Source organism: Amblyomma mixtum, chromosome 1 (assembly GCF_055824585.1).
Source record: "Amblyomma mixtum isolate Tamu chromosome 1, ASM5582458v1, whole genome shotgun sequence".
Lineage (NCBI taxonomy): Eukaryota > Metazoa > Arthropoda > Arachnida > Ixodida > Ixodidae > Amblyomma > Amblyomma mixtum.
This window is the reverse complement of record NC_143012.1, coordinates 220,197,802-220,224,013: the sequence shown is the minus strand read 5'-3', so window position 1 is coordinate 220,224,013 and position 26,212 is coordinate 220,197,802. Positions and strand designations below refer to the sequence as shown.

Sequence of the window (26,212 nt, the reverse complement as noted above, 5' to 3'; positions counted from 1 at the left end):
CTCGCATTCTCGGCCTCCATCCCATGCGCATCGCGGTTCTAGTGATTCGGCCGGCCTGGGGGGCGGCCGGTAGCGCAGTTCGGCGAGTAAATCCGCCTGCACGGTCTTGGCCTCCTGCGCCAGGGCCTCGAGGTTTGTAAAACTGCGGCCCCGCAGATACGGCTTGAAGCGTGGATGGCACTGCCTGATCACACGCGCAACCTGATCTCGGTCGGTTGCCGTCGGGTCTGCCCTCTTGTACAGCTCTTGCATTGCGCGTACGTACTCGAGGAGGCTTTCCTCTGGGTGTTGGGTGCGCAACGCGAGCTCATCCAGCATCCGGCGCTCATAATCAGGCGGCAAGAACTCGGCGCGGAAACGATCTTTGAAGTCCGCCATCGACTGGAAAGTCGGCTGGCAGCGCCTCCATCTCGCCGCGCTCTCGACGAGTGCTACAGGCAGGACCTGCCCTAGCACTACGTCATCTGGGGCGCCCAGAGCCGTCTGGTAGTCCTCGAGTTGTTGTAAAAACTCGTGGACTGATTTCGCGTCCGTGTACCCGGAAAAGGAGGGGACCTCCATATTTATCCGCGGGCGCGATGCTGTCGCCGATGCTACCGATGCTGCGGCCTGGTTGGCGGCAGCCACCGAGCCGAGCTGACGGGCTAATGCGGCAAACATCTCAGTCACCTGCCCCATTACGGCCGCCGCGTCGGCCGTCTCACTACCGGCTGCCCCGCCATCCAAAGCCGTGGCTGAAACATCCTTTCTGGGAGGCATAGTTCGCGCTAACTGTCCGGCCGCACCGGCTAACTGCTCATGGCAACAAGAACATTCACATACACAACAATCTATCTACAAGCACGCGGAAATACACAACAGAAAACGCCCGAAAACTACATAAATAACACAAAACCCCTAACAAATTTACAACACTACGCAAGTCGCTACCCCGCGAACATTCCGCCTGACCCGCTCCTTAACCCTATCGGTCCGGCGTGGCCCTGAACAAAGAGGGCCTGCCACGAGTCTGGCTGCACATCCCAAAATCGGCAGAGAAATCGTCCACAAGATGTTAATTAAAGCCCCACGTTGGGCGCCATTATTTGTGGGCAATTCCTCTGCGCGGGGACGCACAGGCAGTCACTCGAGGCAGGACTTCGTACAAACGGTTTATTCTCACATGAGGGGGCCGGTCGTCGTCGTGGCAGCTGGGTCAGGCGGTCCGTCCGCAGGGCTGGTCCGAGAGCAAGAGACCGCGAGCCTCTCCGGTCTCGCCTTATAAAGGCTTTCTCCTCGCCTCTCTCCCCCCGCCCCACCACTCGGGAAGAAGGGTTCCAGACTACCCGCGGTGAGCGGCGCGGGATTTGACTTGCCCGCGAGCAGACCCTACAAGCTTCGCCTTTAGGAGTGGAACGCGACAGCGTGTTGTATCGCTGCCAGGCACTCCACGGAACGCCACCACCCGTTCGGCGCGATGCCTTGCCCTTTGAACGCAACGCTTTTTGGTGGAAGGAAATTACGCAGTCATTCTCTACCATCTCGGTGGACACCCGATCCGCACCGTACAGGAAGAGAGGAACGCCACCACTCGTTCGGCGCGATGCCTTTTCCTTTGAACGCGACGCTTTTTGGGGAAAGGAAATTACGCAGTAATTCTCTATCATCGCGGTGGAAACCCGATCCGCACGTACAGGAATGGAGGAACGCCACCACCCGTTCGGCGCGACGCCTTGCCCTTTGAACGCGAGGCTTTTTGAGGAAAGCAAATGGCGCAGTAATTCTCTGTCATCTCGGTGGACACCCGAACCGCATCGTAAAGGAAGGGAGGAACGCCACCACTCGTTCGGCGCGATGCCTTGCCTTTTGAACGCAACGCTTTTTGAGGAAAGTAAACGGAGCGGTAATTCTCTGTCATCTCGGTGGGCACCCGAACCGCACCGTACAGGAAGGGAGGAACGCCACCACCCGTTCGGCGCGATGCCTTGCCTTTTGAACGCAACGCTTTTTGAGGAAAGCAAATTACGCAGTAATTCTCTGTCATCTCGGTGGACACCCGAACCGCATCGTAAAGGAAGGGAGGAACGCCACCACTCGTTCGGCGCGATGACTTGCCTTTTGAACGCAACGCTTTTTGAGGAAAGTAAACGGAGCGGTAATTCTCTGTCATCTCGGTGGGCACCCGAACCGCACCGTACAGGAAGGGAGGAACGCCACCACCCGTTCGGCGCGATGCCTTGCCTTTTGAACGCAACGCTTTTTGAGGAAAGTAAACGGAGCGGTAATTCTCTGTCATCTCGGTGGGCACCCGAACCGCACCGTACAGGAAGGGAGGAACGCCACCACCCGTTCGGCGCGAAGCTGCCGGCTCTTGTATGCCGGTCCTGTCGGAGGGCTTAGAGAGTCTCGTTAAATCTCGTACGGTGTCCGGATGCTCTCGTTTCAGCTCCGGGATGTGTTGGAATTCAGTTCCCGGATGAGTGGAATTAGTGCCCGGATGTTGGCGCTCGGTTTCGGCGTGACTTCACCACACTGCCGACAACGGAAGCTAAAAGCATTTCACGCTTAATATCCCGTTCCCCTCGCTCGTAACGCCTCCCACGTCTGTGACAACCTCGCGAAATACTCGTATATACCTCTTCTCTTCGAACCAGGCATTGGTGCAGGAAGTCGAGCATATATTTATTACTTCTCCGACCACAAAGCTTCCTTGATGACAATAAAAACTGTTATTGGAGTGTTTCTTGACGAAGGAATATGTGGGAAAAATAACGGCTTGCCTGTAATTGTACTGACGTCTTACTCAAATTCTTTGCCTCAATCTATCGAAAAGCTGTAACAGCTGTTATGATGGGCTTTAATTTCACATTAGGAAGTCACGAAATTGTCGGTATCTTTTTTTAAGGAAAGCAAATGCAGAAACGCGCTGTAAAGGAAGGGAGGAAGGTAGGAGTGAAAGAAGGAAGAGGGAAAGAGGAGCCGGATCACTAGCCGAGCGCGCTAACCACCGAGGCACAGCGGCGGGCTAAACTTTGGCTGGTTCACTATAGCTGGTTCTGAGAGAATGAAACACGCTTAACTGCCTCAATTTGTGGGCGGACGCCTCTGCCTAAAACACTTGAGTATCTGTCCTCGCTTTGGCGAGCGCGGCTTCGGCCGCTTATCTGATTTTTTCAGCAGCGTCCGCTCCGGCGGACGCAGTTGTTGCTGCGACGCGCGTCTTTTCTTGCCTTTTTCTCTTTCCTCTGATCTCTTACCTCTCCTCTATCTGCACGTGGCAGCGGTGGTGGCTTGTCTAGAGCCAGTAGCAGGCCCGTGCAAATTTCCTTTTCATCCTTCTCTCAGTCACAACAACAACAACAACGCCTCTGCCTACTCACGGCGCGTTTGAGGTGTCCACTGGCCCCGTGACCGAGTTGCACGTGCTACTGAGAATCATTAGACGCACACACGCCGCAGAAGCCCGGGGTGTGCGGCTAGAAACTCTTTCGCACTAAAGAAGCGCCTGAATCCAAGACGGTCGAAATTAATCCTAAGAATTCCACAACGGCGCCTGCGATAGCCACGCGCCACAGCATGTGCCGGATATAGCAAAAATATAAGATGAAGAAATATTAGTATAGTAAAAATGAAGTAAAATAAGTATAGTATAATTAGTGTACTATAATTTAATTGGTTGGTAACAACTTTGTTTATAGTCGTGCAGAGTTTTCGCCGAAGGGGCCTTAGTTAAATAATATCCGTAATTATGTAGGATGCATCATTTGTATTGATTCTTAGCCACCTGGGCGGAACGCATCCGAGACAATGTCTATTGCGTCGCCAGTATATTTTCGTAATTTATATGTTATTACGTTGTACGTCATCATACACTGTCAAAGCACATTCGTTCCGAAGTAGGGCGAGGTCAGAGGTTTTTTTTTGTTTTTTTTTTTGCACACGAGCCCTTGCACTCGATTACTGTTGACGCGACGCTTAACGAAGCGCGGATTCGCTGTGCTGGTTGCAATGCGTGCCACTCTAGCGGCGTTCGGAAGAACCATCTGAAGAGGCGTCCTTGGCTCCTTCAGGGGTCAAGGTCGTCTCTACCGATTCCAGCTGCCACATCGACTCCGTCTCAGCGCTCTGTCTCACGAAGTCAGCGCTTCACTGTCAACGCGAGGCTGCCATGTCCGTCACAAGGAGGGAACCAACAAACACGCCGTGGACGCGGCGCACCTCGACATCGCGTGCCATAGGATGCCATAGTGCTTGATGCCGGGTTCCAGCGTTGGAGGCATCAAGTGGACAAACCTCAGGACGACGTGCGTGTTTTGGAGCGGATTCCCGGTGGTGGTTGCCATGCATGACGGTGTGGACCCAACTCAACGCGGACGCGCTGCTAGCAGTGGCAAGCCTGTGAACAGCAGCGACGATAATGGCGGCGGTGTGACGGACGACGAGTCGGCCACCGGAGCCGCGGCGGGGTGTCGCAAGTCCCCAGGGAGCTGCTGGTGTGGGGATGGCCTCGGATTCAGTGTGCGACACACCCGGAACGACGACTTGAGCGGCGTGGTGGTCATTAGCGGGGGCAGGTCAGTTAGTCTTGCTTGCAATTTATTCTTCACGTATACTTGCGCGAATTTTGTTAACTGATGATGTGAACGCGGCAGGTCGAAAATGTAACGAAGCGAAGTATGCACCGGTGCAGTTTTGTTTTCAGCGAACGCAAAATGCGTAATTCGTCTAGTGTGAATGTATATGAAGGAGATGCGTGGGGGCATGCAGATGGGCTTTTCCTTGATAAAAATGGTGAATAGACAGTCGATACACTTCTTATAGACTGTATTTCCTTGCTATAGACATTTCTTATTGTCTGTTCACAGTCCATAGTCTGTCTATAGACAAAAGTCTACCAAAAGTGTAGGCCCATAAATCTATAAATTCTCTTTAGACTTTCTGTAATATTTGTATTGTGTATAGACTGTTCACTATTTTTTGTCTGTAGACTCTATAGACTGTCTAAAATATTTTTGTAAGAGTTACACGCAAAGGGATGGACAGTAAACGCTGTGCAACCACCCTCTCTGACGCCCGCAATCGAACACTCTTTTGTGCTGGAGCCATGCCTTACTAAGTCGGCTTTTCCGCTGCTTATCTGCTTAGCTCCGTATATTATTTATCCTGAAGGTTCACAGCTTTGAAGGTGCACATATCCTGAAAGTTGTTGCTGTTGTTAGTGGCTATTTATTATTAACAGAAATAAAAATGGAAGGGAAAAGTTTCGCTAGCCGCGGCATCTGCCATCGAAACCTGAAGCATATGAGCTGCGGCAAGCGTGAATAAAAGGACAGAGAGAGGACGGGGATAGCGAAAGAAAGGGGGAGCGATAGAAGAAAGGATAGGGGTAGGGCGGCAATAAACACTATGTACAAATACAGGATATTGAAATAGAAAAGCATGTGCACAGTCTGGTTTGGTTTGGTTTCTGGGGTTTAACGCCCCAAAGCTACTCAGGCTGTGAGAGACGCCGTAGTGAAGGGCTCCGGAAATTTCGACCAGCTGCGGTTCTTTAACGTGCACTGACATCGCACTGCACACGGGCCGCTAGAATTTTGCCTTCACCGAAATTCGGCGGCCACGGCCGGGATTGAACCCGCGTCTTTCGGGCCAGCAGCCCAGCGCAGTAACCACTGAGCCACCGCAGCGGGGCCACGACCATTTTGTGTAGCGCAGCGAACTAAGCAGTAAGACCACGTGCGGAAGAAAGTGGCGGATTAGGGTTACAGTATACAGGGTATTTCACCGAAGACGCGGGTTCGATCCCGGCCGCGGCGGCTAGAATTTCTTTGGAGGAGAAATTGTTGAGGCCCGTGTACTGTGCGATGTCAGTGCACGTTAAAGAACCCCAGGTGGTCGAAATTTCCGGAGCCCTTCACTACGGCGTCTCTCATAGCCTTAGTCGCTTTGGGACGTTAAACCCCATAAACCAAACCAAACCAAACCATTAATTACACAATTAAAAAAAAAGGCTATTTGAGTTATAAGAGCGCTTTTTCTGCATAGCATTTGTCAGCAATGTAGTACATGAAAATACAGCTAAGGTGTGCTAAATATAGCAGGATGGTTAACTAATAACAAACAGTTAACTTTATAACCACTACTATTGGTTTCCTTCATTACTGATAGTCGTGCACCCCACCCTAATTAATATCGATGTCTGTTTTTAGAATTTCGAAAACGTCCTTTACCTTCTGCGCTATGGCCCAGCAAAGTTTCGACGAGTTCCGTGCGCTGGAGAGGTTGCTTTGCCTGCAAGCTTCTCGAAATCGCATGCATTTTGGCGCAATGTAGCCGAAATTTGTTGGGCAACAGAGCCCAGGGTAACCGTGTTTTCGAAATTCTGAAAACTGATATGAATATTACTTACAGGGGGTAGCCACACGCCTCTCAGTAATTAGGGACCCTAATTGTAATAGTTAAAAAGTTAACTATTTAATATTAGTTAACCAGATTGCTAGCTAGCACGTATTAGCAATATTCTGACATACATCAGCCCTGACAATGCCATGCCGAAAAAAGCGCTTTTCTAACTCAGAAAGCCTATTACTAGAAATAGTGTGTAGTCTTAGGTGAAACACCCTGTATATAGACGAACGATTTGCTCCTGGTATGTGTTGTGAATGGCCTCGTCGCGCTCGCCGCTTCGGTGGCTGGACGACGGCTGTTGCGACACCTTCTATTCGGGACCATCTCTTGGTCTCAACAAGGACGTTCGCCGACAGCACTTCGCCTGTTCGGGCTAGTTAAACTTTCGCTTAAAAAAAAAAACAGCGGCAATAGAAATGTCCGCACCTCCCGCAGTTTGAGCCAACTCTTGGAGTAGTTAGAAATCGAAAGTTGGTTTAGTTTATTGGGTTTGACGTCCGAGAGCGACTCAGGCTGTGACGGACACCGTAGGGGAGGGCTCCGGAAATTTCGACCGCCTGGGCTTCTTTAACGTAAACTCACATCGCACAGTACACGTCCCTCTAGAAATTCGCCTCCACCGAAATTCGACCGCCGCGACTGGGATCGAACCCGCGTCTTGCGGGCCAGCAGTCGAGCACCACAATCACTGAGCGACCTGTAAAACAAACCTTACCAGAATTCCCTAGTTTTACTTTAATAGTTTTCTACTAGTTACTCCTGGGTTCACTTGCATGATATAAAACCCAATCAGAATTCTCGATACGCAGATTCCTGACAAGGACGTATTTCCGGTAGGAGGGGATTTGCTTCCCTCCCTCCAAATGAGCTTTCTTCACTTCCTCCCACCACGACTCTTGGTGGTGGCGGTGAAAAACAATAATACATTTAATATATAAATAATTACCATTATGTACTTACATTACAACCATTAAATAATTACACCACCATTAATTACAGCAACCAATACAGCAAGTAAAAACGACAGTTGCAACAATAGTAATTACAACAACCAATAAATAATTACACAGAGGTGATTGGGGTAGGGCCCTATTGGTCCCTTCCCCCCCCCCCCCCCCCCCCAACGCACAATACTAGGTGGAGCCCCTATTCCGGGGCCCCATTGGCAAGCAACGCCGCCCGCGTCCGTTGGCAGCGCTATTTTTGGGTATGTCCTTTTTCCCGATACAAGAAAATACTTTAGGCCCCTCCCCCGAAATTACCTCCGCGATTATGCTTCCTCGCTAATGCGTTTGACCAGCGCAGCTATTCGAGCTTTTTCTATCTGGCATCAAACGAAGACTCCACCGGCCGCCGCGGTGGCTCAGTGGTTATGGTGCTTGGCTGCTGACCCTAAAGACGTGGGTTCGATCCCGGCCGCGACGGTTGAATTTCTTTGGAGGAGAAATTCTAGAGACCCGTGTACTGTGCGATGTCAGTGCACGTTAAAGAACCCCCAGGTGGTCGAAATTTCCCGAGCCCTCCACTACGGCGTCCCTCATAGCCTGAGTCGCTTTGGGACGTTAAACCCCATAAACCAAGCCAACCAAACCAAAATTGTATTTAAGGAAAGTAAATTACGCAGTAACCATCTCACGTATCTCGGTGGGTACCCGTCATACGTTTGTAGAGGAAGGAAGGAAATGGGAGTGAAAGAAGAAAGCGAAAGAGGGGCCGTAATGACGAAAATGAAAAGTGTATTTGAGGAAAGGAAATTACGCAGTAACTGTCTGGTATATCTCAGTGGACACCTGTCATCTGCTTGTAGAGGAAGGAATGCATTTTGAATGAAAGAAGAAAGAGGAGCCGTAAAGAAGAAAATGAATTTAAGGGAACGAAATTATGCAGAACACGGTGAGTTCCACTCGGCCAGCTGTGGCTATCGCGTCACTCCAGGTTCAACCAGAGCTAAACCACAGCCAATTTTTTCCCCTCCAGGGCGGCAAGAGTGCATTGCCAAAGATTATGATTGAGATCCACTTCTTCGTTAGAGAGCTTACACTCATTTTAATATCGCTGATAAATCATTGACAAAGAGTCAGGCCACCTCTTGGCGCCGCCTCCAAACTCGCACATTCCCGAACCCGGTTATGTGTAGTCTCTATCAGTCGCTACAAAAAAAAAAAAAAAATTAGGGTCGGGTTTAGTTTAAGCCCACGCATCGCGCGAATAAAGCCTTGGCTTATACCTGTGTGTTTTTGTGTGTGAGAAATCCGACGTAGCCGCCCGTTCTTTCACCACTATCTTGACATCACGTTTTTGCGTTTGAATACTATACGGTTAACCAAGACCAGCAGTTGATGGCGCCTTGCGAGGATAAGACTGGGCCGCTTTTGCGCGTGTCACCATGCGGAGCTCGTCTGAGAGTGAGGGGTGAACAGTTTGTGTATTCCTGCGGTGGCACTCATAATAATGCTCTTCCTGTTATTGCTCGCGTCGCAGGTTCCCTTGCCTTCACATCGGTCTGGTTGGACTCCGCCCCGACGTGAGGTACTTTGTGGCCCTGGACTTCGTGGAAGTGAACAGCGTTGATGAGTCATCCTTCTACGAGTACACGGGTATACCAAGAGTATCTATCAATAGAATTACACAGGCCAAGCCAGGCCCCAGTGTTGCTGTAGAATGTAGACTGCTTTGTGGGCGCTGCTGCGCATGCCCGGGAATCTCGTTGCCGTTTTGAGCGTGTGCTCTTTGTTTATTCCGTATAGTCCGCTTGCGTTGCTGCGTAGAGATAACAGAGGTGTTATAACCTCGAAGCAAACACATAGACTAGGAGTGCAGGCCGCCATGTGAATACGGCAATGGGGTCTTTGTCAGGGCTGTCTCTAGGGTAAAAGTGAGTGAGTGAAGAAACTTTATTTCCGCCAGAAGAAGACCCGTGCCCCTCCGGGTCCGCACGCAGGCGTCCGGGGAGGGGCAGCGTCGCAGCTGGAAGACTAGCAACGGTATAGTCGCGCAGCTTCTGCTGCCAGGCGGGTAGCGTATCGTTGTATGCTAAGGTCGGCACTTCTGAGTATGGTCTCCCATTCCTCTGCATTATTGATTCTGCCATATCCTGGGGCACTGGGGCATCTCCATAGTATGTGTTCGAGTGTAGCGGTATGCCCGCAGAACTCGCACACCTCCGCATCCTCCCTCGTGTCACCTCCTGTCCAGCTCCTCCAGAGCGGGGATGCGAAGTTTCTAGCTTGGAGTCTTCTCCAGTCATAGGCCTCAGCCGAGCTAAGCGATCTATCCGGAGGAGGATAGATCCTTTTGTTCTTTTTCTGAATGTCTGTGATGCTATTAAAGGTATTGGTTTCCTCTTTAGTGCTGAATTCGTATGAGGTGTCCACGGCTCCCCGAGGTAAAGAAGCGCGAGTAGATGAGAACGCAGCAGCCATACGGCTACTAAATGAGAAAATAGATAAAATTTCCGAGGCAATTCATGAACTTGCGCAGCAGTTTCAGCAGTTGAAAAAGCCGCAACCGCTACTCAGACCAGCCACCCCGATGGCAATCCGCAAAGCAGGTGACCTTAGCGACTCTGCTGAAAACATCTCTGAAGAGATGAGCGTAGACCAAGTTAGGCCTGCCAAACGAAAGCAGGATGAAACGATAACAGTTGAGAGCCAAATTAAAAGGATAGTAGCAAAGGAAAATGGAAAAATGGAGAAGTCATTCGAAGAGCTCAAACAGCACGGGGCCATCCTCGGCGCTAGACTAGAGAACCTCGAGTCGGTAGTGTGCAGACAACTCGAACAGCTGACGAGGCACATCCAAGTCATAGGCCAGGCCTGTAATGTTGACATCCAAATTGATGGCCAATAGCACGTCGAAAATATGGCAATGGAACTGCCGCCATCTTGCCAGGAAACGATCGCTATTGCAACAGTACATCCTCAGCCAGGACTACCCGCCTTTAGCAATTGCAATGCAGGAGACGGGAGGGAACTAGAATATATCGGGATATAAGGGGTACGCTGCTAAGGATGGCAACGACACCAAGGTAGTAACGTATGTTAAAAGCAACATCGCGGTAATCCAACACGACATTGGAAACCAGGAAACGGAGACAGTATGCGTAGAAATTTTAACTGGAAAAAAGAATAGGGGTAGCATATTCCTTCTAAATATTTACAGCCCACCAAAAAAGATGAAAGTAAAATTTGGCCCCATATTTAGAAGGGCAGCTAAACTCGCGGGGAAAAACCCCCTGATCATAATGGGCGATTTCAACGCCCGGCACCAGGAATGGGGTTACGTAAGCAACAACGCCAAGGGTCAAGCCCTACTGGATGATATAGTAGCATCCAATTTCTACATAGCCAATGACATCTCCTGTCCCACGAGGACTGGTAACAGCGTTACAGCGGACACATCTCCCGACCTTACGCTATGTAGGAACGCTGGTATTGTGAAATGGCGGAACCGACAGGAAGATTTGGGTAGCGATCACTTTCTGCTGGAGCTCGAGCTCAACAGAAAAGTCAGCGTGAAACCTACAACCTACAGGCAAGAGAAGCTTACGGATTTGTATAAATTCAGAGCTATCAGAGAAGAACATGAGCATAGTGACATAACCTGTATCCAGAACTGGACGGCAACGCTGCTTGAGCATGTAGAAAGGGCAACTGAGGAGGTTCAGGTAGATGACTCCCAAGATAGAATGGACAGCAGGCTCTTCAGCATGTACAAAAGGAAGGAACAGCTAAATAACCAGCTGAAGCGCCAAAGGTGGAACAGAAACCTAAGGAGGGAAATAGCTAGACACAATGTAGAATTAGAAAGGTATGCTCGACAGTTGGAATCTCAGAGATGGGATAATAGATGCGAGGAAATGGAGAAAAGCATGGGAAAATCTAGTACATGGCAGTTGCTCAAATTTCTTATAGACCCAAATAAATCTAAGACGGCTATGAGAACTGAGCAAATAAAAGCTAGGTATAAGTTTAATGGCACAGATGAGCAACTTATTGACACGCTCAAGTCACTGTATATTGCTCCCCATGGGGCCGCTAAATATGACGACTATAAGGGACAACCAAATGAGGAGTTGGATGCCCCCATATTAAGAGCCGAGGTCAGAATGGAACTGCTGAAGCTAAAACGAAGGTCAGCCCCGGGGCTCGACAGAGTAGAAAACAGAATGTTGAGAAATCTGGATGAAGAATCAATAAATAGCCTCACTAGGTATCTCAACCAAGTGTGGAAAGCAGGCGCTGTCCCCGAGGAGTGGAAGAAGGCCAAGATCACGCTTATACACAAGCAGGGCAAACCTCCGAGCTTGGAGAACCTCAGGCCGATCTCACTAACATCATGTGTAGGGAAACTGCTTGAGAAGGTCATCCTGACCAGACTGACCAAATACATGGAGGATAACGGCCTCTGGCCAGATGAAATGGTCGGATTTAGGCCTGGGCTCACCACCCAAGATACAATGCTAAGACTCTATGGAGATATAGTAGATCAGCTGGACCTCGGCAACCTGAAGGCGATCTTAGGTATAGATCTTAAGAAAGCCTTTGACAATGTCAGCCATGACGCCATCCTTGATGGGTTAAATGAGATAGCTGTAGGAAAAAACACCTATAACTACATCCGATCGTTCCTAAGGGACAGGACTGCTATCATTACCTTTCAGGGCATCATATCCGATGAGTTCCCCATGGGATGCAGAGGAACCCCACAAGGGGCTGTCCTCTCCCCATTTCTCTTTAATCTGGTAATGAGGGACCTTCCCCGCAAGCTTAGAGAGATAGAAGGCTTAAACATCAGCCTCTACGCAGATGATGTAAATGTCTGGCTAAACAAAGGAGGCGAATCAGAAATGAAAGAAAAGCTACAGAAGGCAGCGGATATCATTAACGAGCATGCGAAATGCGTGGGTCTCAGCTGCTCTCCGCAAAAGTCTGAGCTATTTGTAGCAATGAGCAAGCGCAGTCAAAGGATACCGGCAATCGAGGTTACACTTGAAAATAGAACGATACCAATTGTCGAGGAAATAAGAATCCTAGGCATGTATATTAACAGAAAAGGGAAAAACAAAAGTACGCTAGACAAGCTCAAAGCGCAAGCTGAACTTGTCGTCAGAGCCTTCAGAAAGGTATCTAGAAGGGGGGAAGGACTCTCAGAGTCCAGCAAACTAAGACTCACGCAGGCCTTCATCGTTAGCAGGATATGTTACGCAACCCCATTCCTGAAAATAAACAAAACCGAAGAAAAGGCATTAGACACAATCATCAGAAAATGTGTCAAACGAGCGCTAGGGCTGCCCATTTCCACGTCCAATGATATACTGGAGAAAATGGGCCTGCATAACAATTGGAGAGAACTGACTGAAGCGGTTAGAACATCGCAAATCGAAAGGCTAACATCCACACCCGCAGGAAGGAAATACCTAGAGCTAGCGAAATGGGCAACCGTAGATAGCACAGTGAACACCAGAACAGATCTGGGAAGAGAAATAAGAGAGCATCTTATTATCGCTCCCATACCTAGAAACATGCATCCCATCCACGACAAAGGCAGAAGGAAAAGCAGGGTCGCACAGCTGACTGCTAAGCTAGGCAAGATGCCACAGGGAACCGTGGCCTACACTGATGCCGCGGTAGGCACGCTAGGAGACACCGTCTCCGTAGCCGTCGGGGACTCAGGCAGAACGTTACGCGTTGTAAGACACCTTGACTTAAAACCCCTTGTGGCGGAGGAGGTTGCAATAGCGATCGCTCTAACTCAGCCAGGTACCAAATACGTAGTAAGCGACTGCAAAGCCGCAATTAGAAATTACAGCAAGGGACGCATCCACGAAATGGCGGCTAAATATCTAAAAGACTTTATCCCAGCCCACAATATTCTAATTATCTGGACCCCAGCCCACTCGGGTCTGGTTGGAAACGAGGCCGCCCACAGGCTAGACACCGCCAGGCGAGGCGCCGGTAGCAGGTAGGTCGGTTAGCTTCGCGAGTGTGGTCTCCAACCCAAGTAAAACTCTAGGGTAAAAAAAATAGCAGGTGGTTTAGAAAGGCTAATCGCAGAATACAGTGCAGTAGCACTGCTTACTGCGGGCACTTAAGCTCCTTACATGCGAAAGGCATTTGACCTGAAGACCTTTAGCATAAAGACCTTTACTCGAAAGGCATTTACCACGAAGGTCTTCACCCTAAATGCCTTTACCACGAAGTCCTTTTACCTAAAGGTCTTTACCCAGAAGGCATTTACCATGAAGCCTTCCCCTAAAGTTCTTTACTCTAAAGTTAGTCTTTCATCTGAAGGCCTTCCCACTGCCACCCACCTGGCAGATTGTCCACAACTCGGCCGGCAGCTGGGCCGCCCGTCACCAAGCAGGCTTCATGGAGATGCGTATGCCTGAGATCAGAAAATGCGCCCATAGTAGTGCTACCGTTCAAAAATTACAAAAAAACGGAATAGGATTTGGTTTAGAATAGGTTACTACACAACCCCTGAATTTTTTCTCTGGTTGGCTCCCGCCGGAGTGGCTTGGTAGCTAAGCCCAGGGACGCGTGTTCGGATTCTGGCCACGATGGAGGTGGCTGAATTGCTTATTTTTTGATGCAAGGATCTATGGTATGAAATGGGAATGAAAATTATTTCACCACGCTGTTTTGTTTCCGCTTGTTTCTCTGTACGGAAAATTTTCTGGTTTTTGTTATCTTCGCGTTTATATGCTTATCGCACAAAGTTACTGCGTTGCAGCAAACGTGTTTCTTTTTGAGAGGGCTCCAAAGTCAGATTTTTTTTTTCTGTTTGCTTGGGAGGATCTGTATCGCTGTATTGCGTTTAATGTAAATGTGCATTTAATTATTCCTCTGTCGGTGAATTCATGATGGACTCGCTATTTGCGCACCACTGATGATCTGTTAAAGCACCTCTTTTGCTGGTTTTGTTCATTAAAAAATCCGGAGCCAGCAGTTTACGCGACTTCAACGATCTACTATAAATAATGTTGGCGTAGTTGCCTGAAACAGCCTTGCCCTAAATGTATTTCTGCGCCTATGTGCCTCTCTGGCGGCGCCATTCGGGCCCTGTTCGAATACCTCACAGCCGTAAAATGAACAAAGTTGTGAATTATTGAAGCCCCCAATGTATCAATACAGCCCGACTTTACGCATGTCTATCGGTGCTCCTTTGACAGGTTAAATTCTTACGATCCGAATGTTACGACAGTGGTTGTGTGAAAGCATGTTTTCGATAATAGTACCGTTTACGTTGTAAATATTTCGAGAGAAACTGTTATTTAGAATTCGTTATAGCAAACAGTTAAACACTGCGGTGGGATGTTGCTCTAAAGGTTCCAGCAATTAACGGTAAGCAGTAGGTCTGCGATGTGCGATCCTGACGCTGGCCTGTAAACTAACAGGCTTGATGCGCACCAAAGTCACCGTGTAGATCCAAATGTTTTGAAGTCTTGTTTACTTCGCAGTAAAAAAGTACGCATATCTTTCGTTAATGTGTTCACAAGCTTGCATCAGCGCACGCTGGAAACTTTCATGAGTGTCCGAGAAATTCAATTCGGGAGAGCTGTTTGAGTCCGCCGGGTTAGCAGCCGTGAATACACTTAGTAGCGACGTTGCTTTTTATCTTTTCCCTCTGCGTTACTGTGTGTGTGTGCCTAGCCATGAGGAATAGAACGGGAGGTAAAGCTCCTTGTTATCTCCGTTTTGTCATTTTCTGAGATGTGACGTTAACGATCGTGCGCCTGACCCGTCGCAACTTTTCGCAGAGCCTTATTTCACGCCGCGGCCGAACAACCTGTCGGGGATGCAGTGGATGGCCGGAGTGCTATGCTTCAACTTAAACTCCATCGCCAACGGAGGACTGCGAGAGAGCGGTGTACGTATGCTGGCACCTCGTTTGTGCCCATTCGGAACACCTCAGTGAGAAATTTCTGCGCGAATTTCTTGTTCAAGCTGCCGGGCTTCGAATGACACGAACGGCCGGAAGGGGCTACGCTTATTTCTACAATACTGGCCACAGTATTCTATAGCTCTCAGTGGCGGGTGGTTCGTGTACACTTGCGCAATGTTTCGCTGTAGTGGCGGATGTGTGTGACGGCTGGTCTACGCTGCTCCACACGATGTTCGGATGAAATAGGCCTGTGAGGAATTTTTTTTTTTTGCGTTCGGCACTAACGCTTCACCATCCGAAACGATTTCAGAGACAGCTCTCGGGGCGAAACCTGCCAGGAGCGTGACGCTGTGGACAATGTATTGCGAGCTCTTGTGTAAATTGCCCTGCTCTGAACGTTCACTCATGTCCCGGAGACGACAGTAGCTGCAGTTGCCCACGTAAATGAACAAAGAAAAAAACCTCGTGGTCGCGAGTAGACGTAAGCATCAAATGCTTTGCATTACCTGTGCGACACATTCTAGATACTGAACCTCGTTGCAAAGCAATGTTTCATCTCGGCAAAACACGAACATTAGGCTGCAACGCCACTTGGGAATTCTGCCTCTGTTCACAACGGGTTGCGCGCCGCGCCGAAGGATGGCGCCATGGCTCCGCACGAGAGCGCGCAACGTTCCAATTTCTCTAGTTTCAGGGGGCAGACCGAAAGGTAAGCCAAAGTTCGTGTAGGTTCGCCTTCGTGTTCTCTCTTCGGTTAACTTCCGGTTCGGTACCGCGTTCTTACGTTCTGGCGCAAAGGCTGCCCGCGGCGCGCCGACAACAGCAGCTAAAAGGATTTCGTGCTTAAAAAAATTGCTTAAGGTTTAACTCTTCTAAAGCTGGTTATAGGAAGCGAAAGGGAGGGACATCCGTGGGGTGGTCAGATGTCGCTTGCTGACGACCTTGCAAGGTCCCCTGCGTAGCGTCCGAGATGGTCGAACTTCGCTCGGATCCATGGCGAAGCGCGCATTGCCTAGGCGAGCGGTGCGCTCCTCTGTCAGAACGCGTGATTGGCAAAGCGCGCGGCCAGTCACGCGTTCTGACAGCGGGAGAGCGCATGCGTGGCGGCGGAGAGAGCGCGCGCGCCGGCGGCGGAAACACGTCGGCGAGTGACGTGGCTAGTCACATGGTCGAGCCAGCGCCGCTCCGGAGCGGCTGAAGGTCGCTGAAGGTCAAAGCGACGGTGTCGGCGAAAGTCGCAGAAAAGGGCATGGTAAAGCTTTTGCTTTAAACCTGCGTGCTGAGCGAAAGTTTAGTGAACAACTACTAGGCCAGGCTGCATCTTTTCATTGTTTCGAGCGGTCTGATGGTCGCGCCGGATTTGTGTTGAAAGTGGTGGCCAGCACTTCTCGAGATGTCCACATAAATATAAGAGCTGGTGCACTCTACACCGCATTTCGGGCTTCACGTGCGGCGCATTTTTGCAGGGTATGACACATATGCGCTACCTGTGAGCAAAAGCAGCAAGACATGGACGGTTCAGGCGACCACCGACGGCGGAGCCAAATTCATTTGGTTGGAAATTTGAGTGTAGAACTACAGTTTGTAACAATTATTTTCGACGTTTGAACTGTCCTAGCGACTGTTTTTGAAACATTGGTTATATAGGGGTACGATTAATATCCGTGCTTTTGTAAACAAAGACATTTGCTGCGACACCAAGCAGACGTAGAAAAAGAGAATTAGAATTACGTTGATATTGTTGAAGGGAGCCTTTTAGAGTGGACATTGCGTATTATGAAAAATATTATCGCAACATTTCTTAGTAGAGATAATTTTTGGATGAATCTCGGCTGCCACACGGGATACGCACCTCCAGTAACCGGAGCTAGCAGTACCGCTGCCTCCAGTGGGTTTGCTATGCCACGTTGCGTGTGCCACCGGACAGCGGTCACCCTGGCCAGTCTCACTTGGCAGCAAGTCCTGCGAAGGTGATGAAGAAGGGACGATGTCGCCCGGTTTGCGGCTCCCGTGTATATGGTCGGGTTTGTAGCCGCGCTTGCAATCTTGCCCCCTCATAGCTGTTCCCTCCCAGCGTTCGAAAGGCGCGTGTTGGTCGCTTTCTTAGTGAGTGTTGATATCGGGCCATGGTCGGAGGATCTCATTTAGGACACTTCTTTAGAGGCTTGAAAATCCCTCCTCCCACTTAAGGAGTTCGCATTGTAAGGTGCCGGTGTCTCTAACTCTGGTCTTTAATCCGATGCAGTGGTGATGGTCTTCCACTTATTGTTCCCATCGTTGCCCATCATACCTTGTTATATTTCTTTGTGCAGAGTAGCAAGCCAGAGAATCATAAATAAGCCCTTAAACGAAAAATCCTTGCTCACTTCGCTCCCCATTTTTCACTCCTACAGGCCGTCCTGAAGATTGGCTGCGAGTACGAGCCCACGCTGCGTCTGCTGGAGCTGCGCGACGACCAGAGGCCCTCGGGAAGCTCGGCCATGCGCTTTCCGCTTCTGGGAACCGCTTTCTTCGTCGTCTCACTCAACAGCGAGGTACTTGAGTGATCGACACCGTTGGTACCTTCTTGCATGTGATAACTCTGGACAAGTGATGCATCTTTGCTTGAATGCTGAAGTGGATATGGTGACTGCTTAACATGGGGTCAGGCAGTTCGTTATGAAAAACAGCGTGAAAAATACGAGGACCAAAAGATGCGAACACACTACGAGAGCAGCGAACGGTCAGTTCACTGCAGTGGTTTCTGGCAGGGTGGAGGAGGAGTTAGTGAATGAGAGCTGATGCTAATGAATGGGGTGATAGTGAATGAGTGGAACAAGGGTGGTTATTAGGTGCCACCAAGTTAATTATTGGGCGCTGTAACGTCCACGCTGAGTAGGGCGAGATGAATCAATGGGAGGCGCAATGTTTGGCACTGGAGTTAACTAGGATAGTTAATGGGCGGCGCAGGCCTGTTAATCGGGTTGGGCAATATTTGTTACTGAACAGTGTAGATCGGTTGCAGGGCTGCGCTGGATAGGAAGCCAGGTTGTGCAAGATTGTGGTAGCTACGTTTCGAGCCATTCTACTGCCCTGAAGGCAATCTAAATTACCTGCAATATAATTTTTGGAGCTTATGACTGTTGGGAAACGTTAGACATTACCAGTGTACACGGTTTCCTACGCTAGCTAAAACTTGACATCGCTGTTCTGTCAAAAGAGAGTGCGACTCAGGTGGACTTCAGCCATTAGGAAATATGTTTTGTAGGGACGTGCTGCAGGTAGGTTCGAGGTTGCACGAGCTGCATTTGCCCGCAAGGGAGGACTGAATGTGTGGGGGTTTCGTCTCTTTTTTTCTTCCCAAATGTTGCTTACCAAACCCGCATCACCAGCTCTCCCGAGGTTATGGGACGATTTTTCTCTGACCCTTACGTGTCCTGTGTGTACCCCCGGTAGATCTTCTTCGTGGCATTAAAATTAGGGCCAGTAAAACTCACACGTCGCCGTATTACTCATTTGACGTCAATCGTTTATATCACGTTGTCACGAAGCCATTTGATTTAGCGTTCCTGCTGCCCACGTGCCTCTATAAGAGCAGATTATATGACAGAAGTGAAGAGTACACAATTATGTTCGAAGGAAACCGGACACAAGCAGTGTTGCAGCCATGCACTCATCAGCATTAACAGGGTCAGCTACAGCCAAACAAGTGTGAGGTGATGATGTTGACAAATGTTTATTGCGCAAGGGCATCAGTGGCCAAAAGAGTGCCATGGAACAAGGTTTTTCTTTTACTCAAGGTGCGGTCAAAGGCCCAATTACCAAGCATTTCACCCTAAAGAAGCCGAGCACCAGGCAGGGGAAATCTTGTACCCATTGTATCACCGGTGCTTACAAGGCGGCACTGGGGTTCGAGCCCCGCACCTCCCACATGCGAGGCGGATGCTCAAACGACTAGGCCACCGCTGCGGTAAGGTATGCTTAATGTCACGTCTCAAGCTAATATGCGGCCCCCGTGGGCAGTTGCGAGGCAAACACGAATTGACCGGTGCGCTGTGCGTGTGTCTAAAGCGAAATGAGATCACATAAGCGCGTCACCGGACTGTTGCACGTCCGTTGTTTGATTGGGCGGCTTTGTGGGTTCTTAATTCTTTTTGCGCTTGCACCCTTTCGACAGCTTCCTCTGGTTTTGTTCTCAGGGTTGCCTGGGCGGAATTGCTTGGTAAAAAAGATATTGGTTGTACCTTGCACAGACGAAACACGAGCCATGGCGCGCTTTGCTTAAGTTACTCTTGGACCGTTAAAAATTAATCCATCATTATAAAGACAACATGACAAAAGATGGCGGCGCGACACACTGGTCGTGAGCTTGTCATACCAGTCCAATCTTTGCTCTATCACTGCCTGAGCTTTTAGGACACATTTTCTAGACGTATCTTGTGTGTGTCCGCCATTTGCATCGGCAATATCAACGCTATAGCGTTACTGGCGTCGTTACCCAGTAAATCCGCCGTCGGCGTTGTCGGCGCTGTGAGCAATAAGCAGGGTGGCTCAGGCAGCCACTCCCAGAGAAGAAACCTATGTGGGCAACCTCGGCCACGTGACCCTGTGGGGTCATCACATCGTACCCACCGGATTGTGAGCAAACTAAGCACCCCGGCAGGTGGCAGTTACAAACTGCAAGAGGTTGCTCGCAAAAAAGCAACTTGGGTTGCACAAGGCCCATCGCAGGGCAGTGACGCATCCCTTAGCCGCTGTACCACTGCTCAAGGAGTGGTATGAGGACTTCCAGGGACACATGCATGCAAAGTTGTGAACGACCAATTTCGCACATATGGGCATTAACTCATTAACTCTATCGCTTCGTATCCTTAGCGTGGAACTTAAATGTCCTCTCCAGTTCTTGCAGGCTATGAGTTGCATTGCCTTGCGAGTATATTTCCATAAGGAGTAATGTGATTTTTAGCTGTTAGCTGCTCTCGCACACATCGCGGAGCGCGTGCAAGGTGCGCAGGCTTCGTTGCTATACTTTGAGCACAAAGGTTTTTTTTTTTTTTTTAACACAGCGGTTCATTTCTTCTGTTCTTTCTCGCGACTAGCCTGAAGCCAGCGGCAACCTCGAACTCTTCTCTCTTCGTAATTTACCGCAGGTCCGAACGAACAGCACGGCACTCTCCAGCGAGATCTTGCTCGTCCGTAGATCCGAAATGTCCAGGTGAGCGCCACGTTCCGATCTTCCCGGTACTCAACTGAATGCAACTATAATAAAGTGATGTGGACGGCGCTGTTAAATTTAGTACAGAAACTGCTGTATAGATGGTGCTACCCATTCTGCCTGCATGTGCGTATTTTATTTCCCGATAAATAGAACTGCGACTGTGTCCGCGCGTGTTTTACATTTCTTTTCCCGGCTTCTGCTTCTTAGAGCGCGTCATCAAACTTAACCGCGGTGCACCTAGCAGAACAGTTAGCAGAACACACCAGTAATACTTTGTTTTTACCGCTTCCACTATGAACTCTCCTGCCCCAGTGCCCTGAACTCAATGCTGATCTTGCGCACTGTCCCTCCTACTGCCCTGTCGCTCTTTAGTCCCCGTTCAACTCCCCCCCCCCCTTGCATCCTTCCAAGTCCTGGTGCGCTGGAGATCCCGAGGCATTACGCTTACAGGGTGGAGAGGTTTTATAGCGCATTGTCCCGACCTCCTTCAACAAATGCGTAGTTACCTGATCCTCACTCACGTCTTTTCCCTTCTGCATTGATGATGATGATGATTCCCTCAGGTTTAATGGCACATACCCACGGCGGGGGATTGACCAGAGCGCATGCTTGTAATAACTTCTTTACCGTCTTCTTTGATGGCTGGGTATCCAGCTCCTCCCGATCAGTGCCTCATCACTAGAATCATTACTGTTTTGTCGTCTGTTCAGACCTGTTTGCAATTCTTCGACCACTTTAACTTCCTTATCTGTATTCGCAGTGACATTGCCCCTCGGGTCTATAAGCAGTTACAGTCGTCCACAGACCTGTCTATAGCGCTCGAACGGCACACTAGGCTGTACGCATCGGCCGTTTACGAGTGGCCTAGGGCGCGAAGCAAGACCTTTCCGTGCATGTACATTCCCATGGATCTTGTTTAACTCCTCATGTCTTTGAAGGCTATAGCAAACTGTGCAGGCAGCGGCGATTATCGTAAGCGCCGTTCGCACGTTATAAGCAAGTGTGTCGACGACTGTATAACTGATTTCCTACCGTGCAGAGTTTTCTCCTGATCGCTTTTAGGATACCTCCGTCCTTTGGACCGTCCTATTCAAATTATACCTACTGATGCCATTTGCCTCGCGCTGATAATTAGGGTTGACAGTTCTGCCAGCCCTATGTGGTCAAAGTTTTTCATGCTTTCTCACTTCTTATTTTTCCAGTACCGTGTCTAGGTACATTACATCTACTTCAGTTGCACGTTAATAAGGTGGATTGGTGAGCTATTTGGTTCTTGATCGTATACTAGAGCAGCAGAAAGTGAACAAAGACGTTGAAGATACATACAGGAAAGGACGATGCTCGTCCTCCTCTGTATGTTTCTTCAACGTCATTGTTCACTTTCTGCTGCTCTATTATATATTCAGTTGCATACTCCGCCAATATATTTGTGAGATTACCATTCTTTGCTCGAACACTAAGGTCGTTGTTCATTAAACTGGAATACTGAGAGCTGCTGAATTTCTCTGATGGCTAAATCGTTTATGTGCTCGCTTCCCACTACTTTCCTATATTCCCCCTTGAAATCTATGCTAGTCCTAGCCTTCGAATCCTTATGGCTGCTACATCTCGTCTTTCTTAGCACCTTAAAATTCTGCACGAGTCCTGGATAAGCGCAAATACGAAATAGATTTCATTTTTAGTCTCGCCTTTCCATGTTCTTTCATGTTCACTTCCGGCTTTCCCGTTTGCAGAGGAAGGTGTTCATGGTTCGCGAACTATTCCGTTCTGCGAGCTCTACTCATAGCTGCAGCTTCTTAACTTCGTTGGCATCGCAGTCGCCCATCGTGAGTGTGGCAGGCTTATAAAAGAGACCGTTTAGTCCGGAGGGCTGTCGATGGTTGCGTAGAACTAGCAGTCACTTTTCCTGAAGCACCCTTACTTCCTGGGCACTAATCTATAAAGACGTAGAATAATAGAGACTTAGGCGAGTTGGTACTTGTTTTTTCAGTGTTCTCATTGCCTATGGGCTTTAAGACTGTAATAGCGTAAGTTACTTCAAGGTTTCATTTGAGGCGTGTAACCATGGGCATTACGATTTTTCTTATTTGTACTTTGCGTGTCGACTTCCAGCGGTTGCTTACTGTAGGACACAGACCAGCCAATCGCGAAGAGTTCGCTCGTGGAGATGTGCAGTGCTTCGGTTGCTTTAAAGGTCAACGCCGTGGCTTGTTTAGAGTCGTCTTGCGAGATGATGCATACGGTGCATGGCGCATTTTTTCCAGGTATTGAGCAGCCCGTGCTAACTTGTATTTCTTCTGCTTGTCTCTGTGGTTAATCTCTTGCGACCGCATCTCTTGCTTACGCGAGTTTTTGGCTACTTATTTCGGGAGGCATCTTTAAGATGCCGGTGCCCGGAAACCTCACGGTGGTTTCAGAAGCGACGTTCTATGTCCTCTGCTTCGTCTGTGATTTGCTTCTCTTACCAATGCAGTTCTTTTCCTGGCTTCTTTTCCTTGGACATGGGTCACCTTTTTCGGCGACTGCCGCGGTAGGTTCCAATAGCCGGAGTTTCTTCGTGCTCTCTAGTCTGGTATAGCTGGGTAGTTCCGTGACGGCTCAGAGTAGCTCATGGTATAACACCCGGGGTTTGTCGATTTGCTTTTGGGTTGAAGTATATTTGCCCCCCTATAAGTGAGTCGGGCAATGAGTGCCGTTCTCCCAAGTATTGTTGTTATTATGGCGCAAGTTCCTCCCCTACGATTTTCAATTCTCTTCATGAGTTCGAGACCTTTGCATGCTTCTCGCTGCCACTTCTTCGCATTTCTCTTTCTGGAAAGGTAGACTCCGAATACTTTGAGGATCCTGTCTCCGAGCTCTTGGATGGCTGTCTTAATCCTTTTCACGGGTCATCCTCTGATGGCCATTATGTTACTCTTTTTCGGTTGATAGGCTCATGCGTGTTGGTGGCGGGGTTTTCTGTAGCCTTAGTAAAGCTATTTCTAGTGCGCTGTTCGCTTTATCTGTGGTTGGTGCCTTAGTATTCCAGTCCCACCCAGAGTTTGACGTCATCTACGCACACACTTCGTTGGCAGCCTGACGCCTCGGGTGACTCTGTCGCAGAGAATCGGGCATATTATAGCTTCCTGGGGAATTCCTTTCTACTTCAAAACAAGCTTCAGTCTTCGTTCCCGTCTATACTTCGATCGTCCTCTTCTCGAAAATGTTAAATATAAAGTTGTACATTCTGCAGTTCAGGAATGCGACCTTGAATTAGGGCAACATCACTTCATGGTCCACATAACTGAGAGCCGCCTGCAAGTAACAAGCGACCACAGTGACTTATCGTTTGTGTCGATTTTCTCGCTCGCGCTCATTGAGAAATCTTTGCGGGAGCGAAATGCTGTCGTGGGTCCCAAAGTTAGGCCGGAAAACCAGTCTGGTCAATGTGAAAGCCGGCATTTCTTTCCTCGGGGTGGAAGCTCAGTATGCTTGCCACCTACAGAAGAATGACGGGCGAGTTGGTTCATGACTAGTTGAAACGAGACGCGCGAGTGCACGACCTCCTCCCGTCGCAGGGCTGTGGCGGTAGGAGGCTCCCTTACGAGGATTGCTTTTACGTTAGCGAAATACAAGTTGAAATATCGCCGGGGCCTAAATTGCCGCTGTCGTGTTTCCATTTACTGGTCTGCCTCGGTTATGTCCGAGTTGGATGTTGTGTGCTCTTTATGGATGCTAACTCTGACCTCTTCTACTCGAAGTATCTAACTGGTTTGAGGCGTGCGTCTTTGCTCTCTCTGAAAAGGGCCTGTCTCCCTTGGCTTGCAGGGCGAGTACCACATGAGAAAGTCACGAGCATTTGTCTCCTGTCCGATCGCGGTCGCGGCGTTCGCATTTCGATTGAGGTGAAACGCTAGATGCCCGTGTACTGTGCGATGTCAGTACATGGTAAGGAACCCCAGGTTGTCGAAATTATGTGAAGGCTTACACTATGGCGTTTTCATTGCGTAAATCGCTTCGGTACGTTGAACCCCATAAGGAAGAAAAAAGAGCAGTCGCCTGGGAATGAGTTTGTCCACCGGAAACATAAGTTGGAGGTCTTGTATTTATTGTAGAAATGCTTCTCTTGCTTTACTAGAATCGGGTCTTACGTACATAGAAATCATTACTTGAGCCTTAGTTTCAGGTGTTTCAGGATTCTTATCGCATTGGCTTCGCATTTTCGGTCACACGGCATCGCTGTGTGGAGCTGTGGGTGCACAAAATCGTGTCGTATCGTATAGACCAGAATTTTGAGCCTCTCCCGGGCGCGGCCATTTTGCACCGACTGGCGCGCCGCGGTGCGGGCGTTTCTTTGGGGACTGCGGGGCTGCGGCAGTTCCGCGGCCGCGCGTGCATATAGCCGCGCTTCGGGCGCTAACAAAACATTGTCGAGCATACTTCCGCTGCGCTGGCTGTGTTGCAGGAAGTATTTACGTTATCACAGCGATAACATTGAGGCGTTTTAATGACATTTAGTTTGACATTCACGTGAATTGTGCCGGCGCTTAGAACGCGCTCGTGCTTATATCGAATTCCGTCTTGGTGCTCCACCGCAAAGAAACTTTTTGTTCAATATCAAGCATTAGGTGTGCGGCTAGCATGCAGTTCCAATTCCCATGCACTCTTATTCCTTCCTGCCGGCCGGCCATAAGGCCCCCCCCCCCCCTCCCCATTCCACAAACAGGGCTTTCTTGTCGCCGCGCCAGTTTATCAACAAATTACCGCTGTGAGCTCAACTGAGTCGCAGCGCCAACAGAAAACAAAGTTTGTCATGGTTTATGCAACTTGGTGCATAAAAACGTACTTTCGCTTAATTTATCGAAGCTTGAATAGATACGAGCTGCTAATCCAGCTTTCACTAATTCTGAGGTCCGAAGTCGCGTTATTTTATTCAGGAGCTCTCGCCGCGTGTGAGAGCGTTGCGTAGCCGTTTGGCTAAGTGTGGAAATGTAATGAAATCGCGCATATTTTTCTATGAATAAGGTAGATACCGCACCGCTGCGGTGGCTCAGTGGTTACGGCTCTCGGCTCCGGCCCAAAAGACGCGGGTTCGATCCCGGCCGCGGCGGCCGAATTTCGATGGAGGCGAAATTCTAGAGGCCCGTGTACTGTGCGATGTCAGTGCACGTTAAAGAACCCCAGGTGGTCGAAATTTCCGGAGTCCTTCACTACGGCGTCCCTCAGAGCCTGAGTACCTTTGGGAGGTAAAACCTTAATAAACCAAACCAAACTAAGGTAGATACCAACAGCAGAAAGATACTATAGATAAACCTTTACCCCTCAGATACCTCTGACACGCGTGCGGAAAAAGCAGCGCTGAAATCGGTAGCGGTCGTGCTTACAATCCTGTGCATGAAATGTGTTTAATGGGAACAAGAGCAAGCTCAGCGCAAGGATGCCGAACACGTACTGGTGATCGAAAACACGCGCTCCGTCGGGACAACCTTCAGTCTGCAGATCGCCTATCCAGTTACTATTCCACTGAGTCAAATCAATAGATCTCCATTCTTATGTATAAAATTATCATAGATGATATCGCACGTAAAAGGCGACAACAAACGACACGACAGAGCAGAAATCTGCTTAAAGTGCCGGTTTCCAGTCCGTACACTACCTGGTCGACTACCCTCGGATGTCACGTTAACGAGTAACTGCGCACAAGATAACCGCAGTACTGTCTGAAAGAGGGAAAATGTGAGTAGTGACGCACAGCACACGCCC

The 26,212-nt window shown here is 49.3% G+C and overlaps 1 protein-coding gene across 1 annotated transcript in view; it reads left to right on the top strand.

Moving 5' to 3' along the window:
* The first annotated feature begins 3,423 nt into the window (after positions 1-3,423).
* Positions 3,424-26,212, top strand: part of LOC149370949 (uncharacterized) — a 40,712-nt gene continuing 17,923 nt past the window's right edge. The window contains exons 1-5 of the mRNA XM_089563890.1: positions 3,424-4,553; positions 8,869-8,984; positions 15,149-15,258; positions 17,667-17,807; positions 20,403-20,467. Coding sequence (XP_089420016.1) covers positions 4,234-4,553; positions 8,869-8,984; positions 15,149-15,258; positions 17,667-17,807; positions 20,403-20,467 — 752 coding nt within the window. The 5' untranslated portion in view covers positions 3,424-4,233. The remainder of the gene's footprint in view (positions 4,554-8,868; positions 8,985-15,148; positions 15,259-17,666; positions 17,808-20,402; positions 20,468-26,212) is intronic.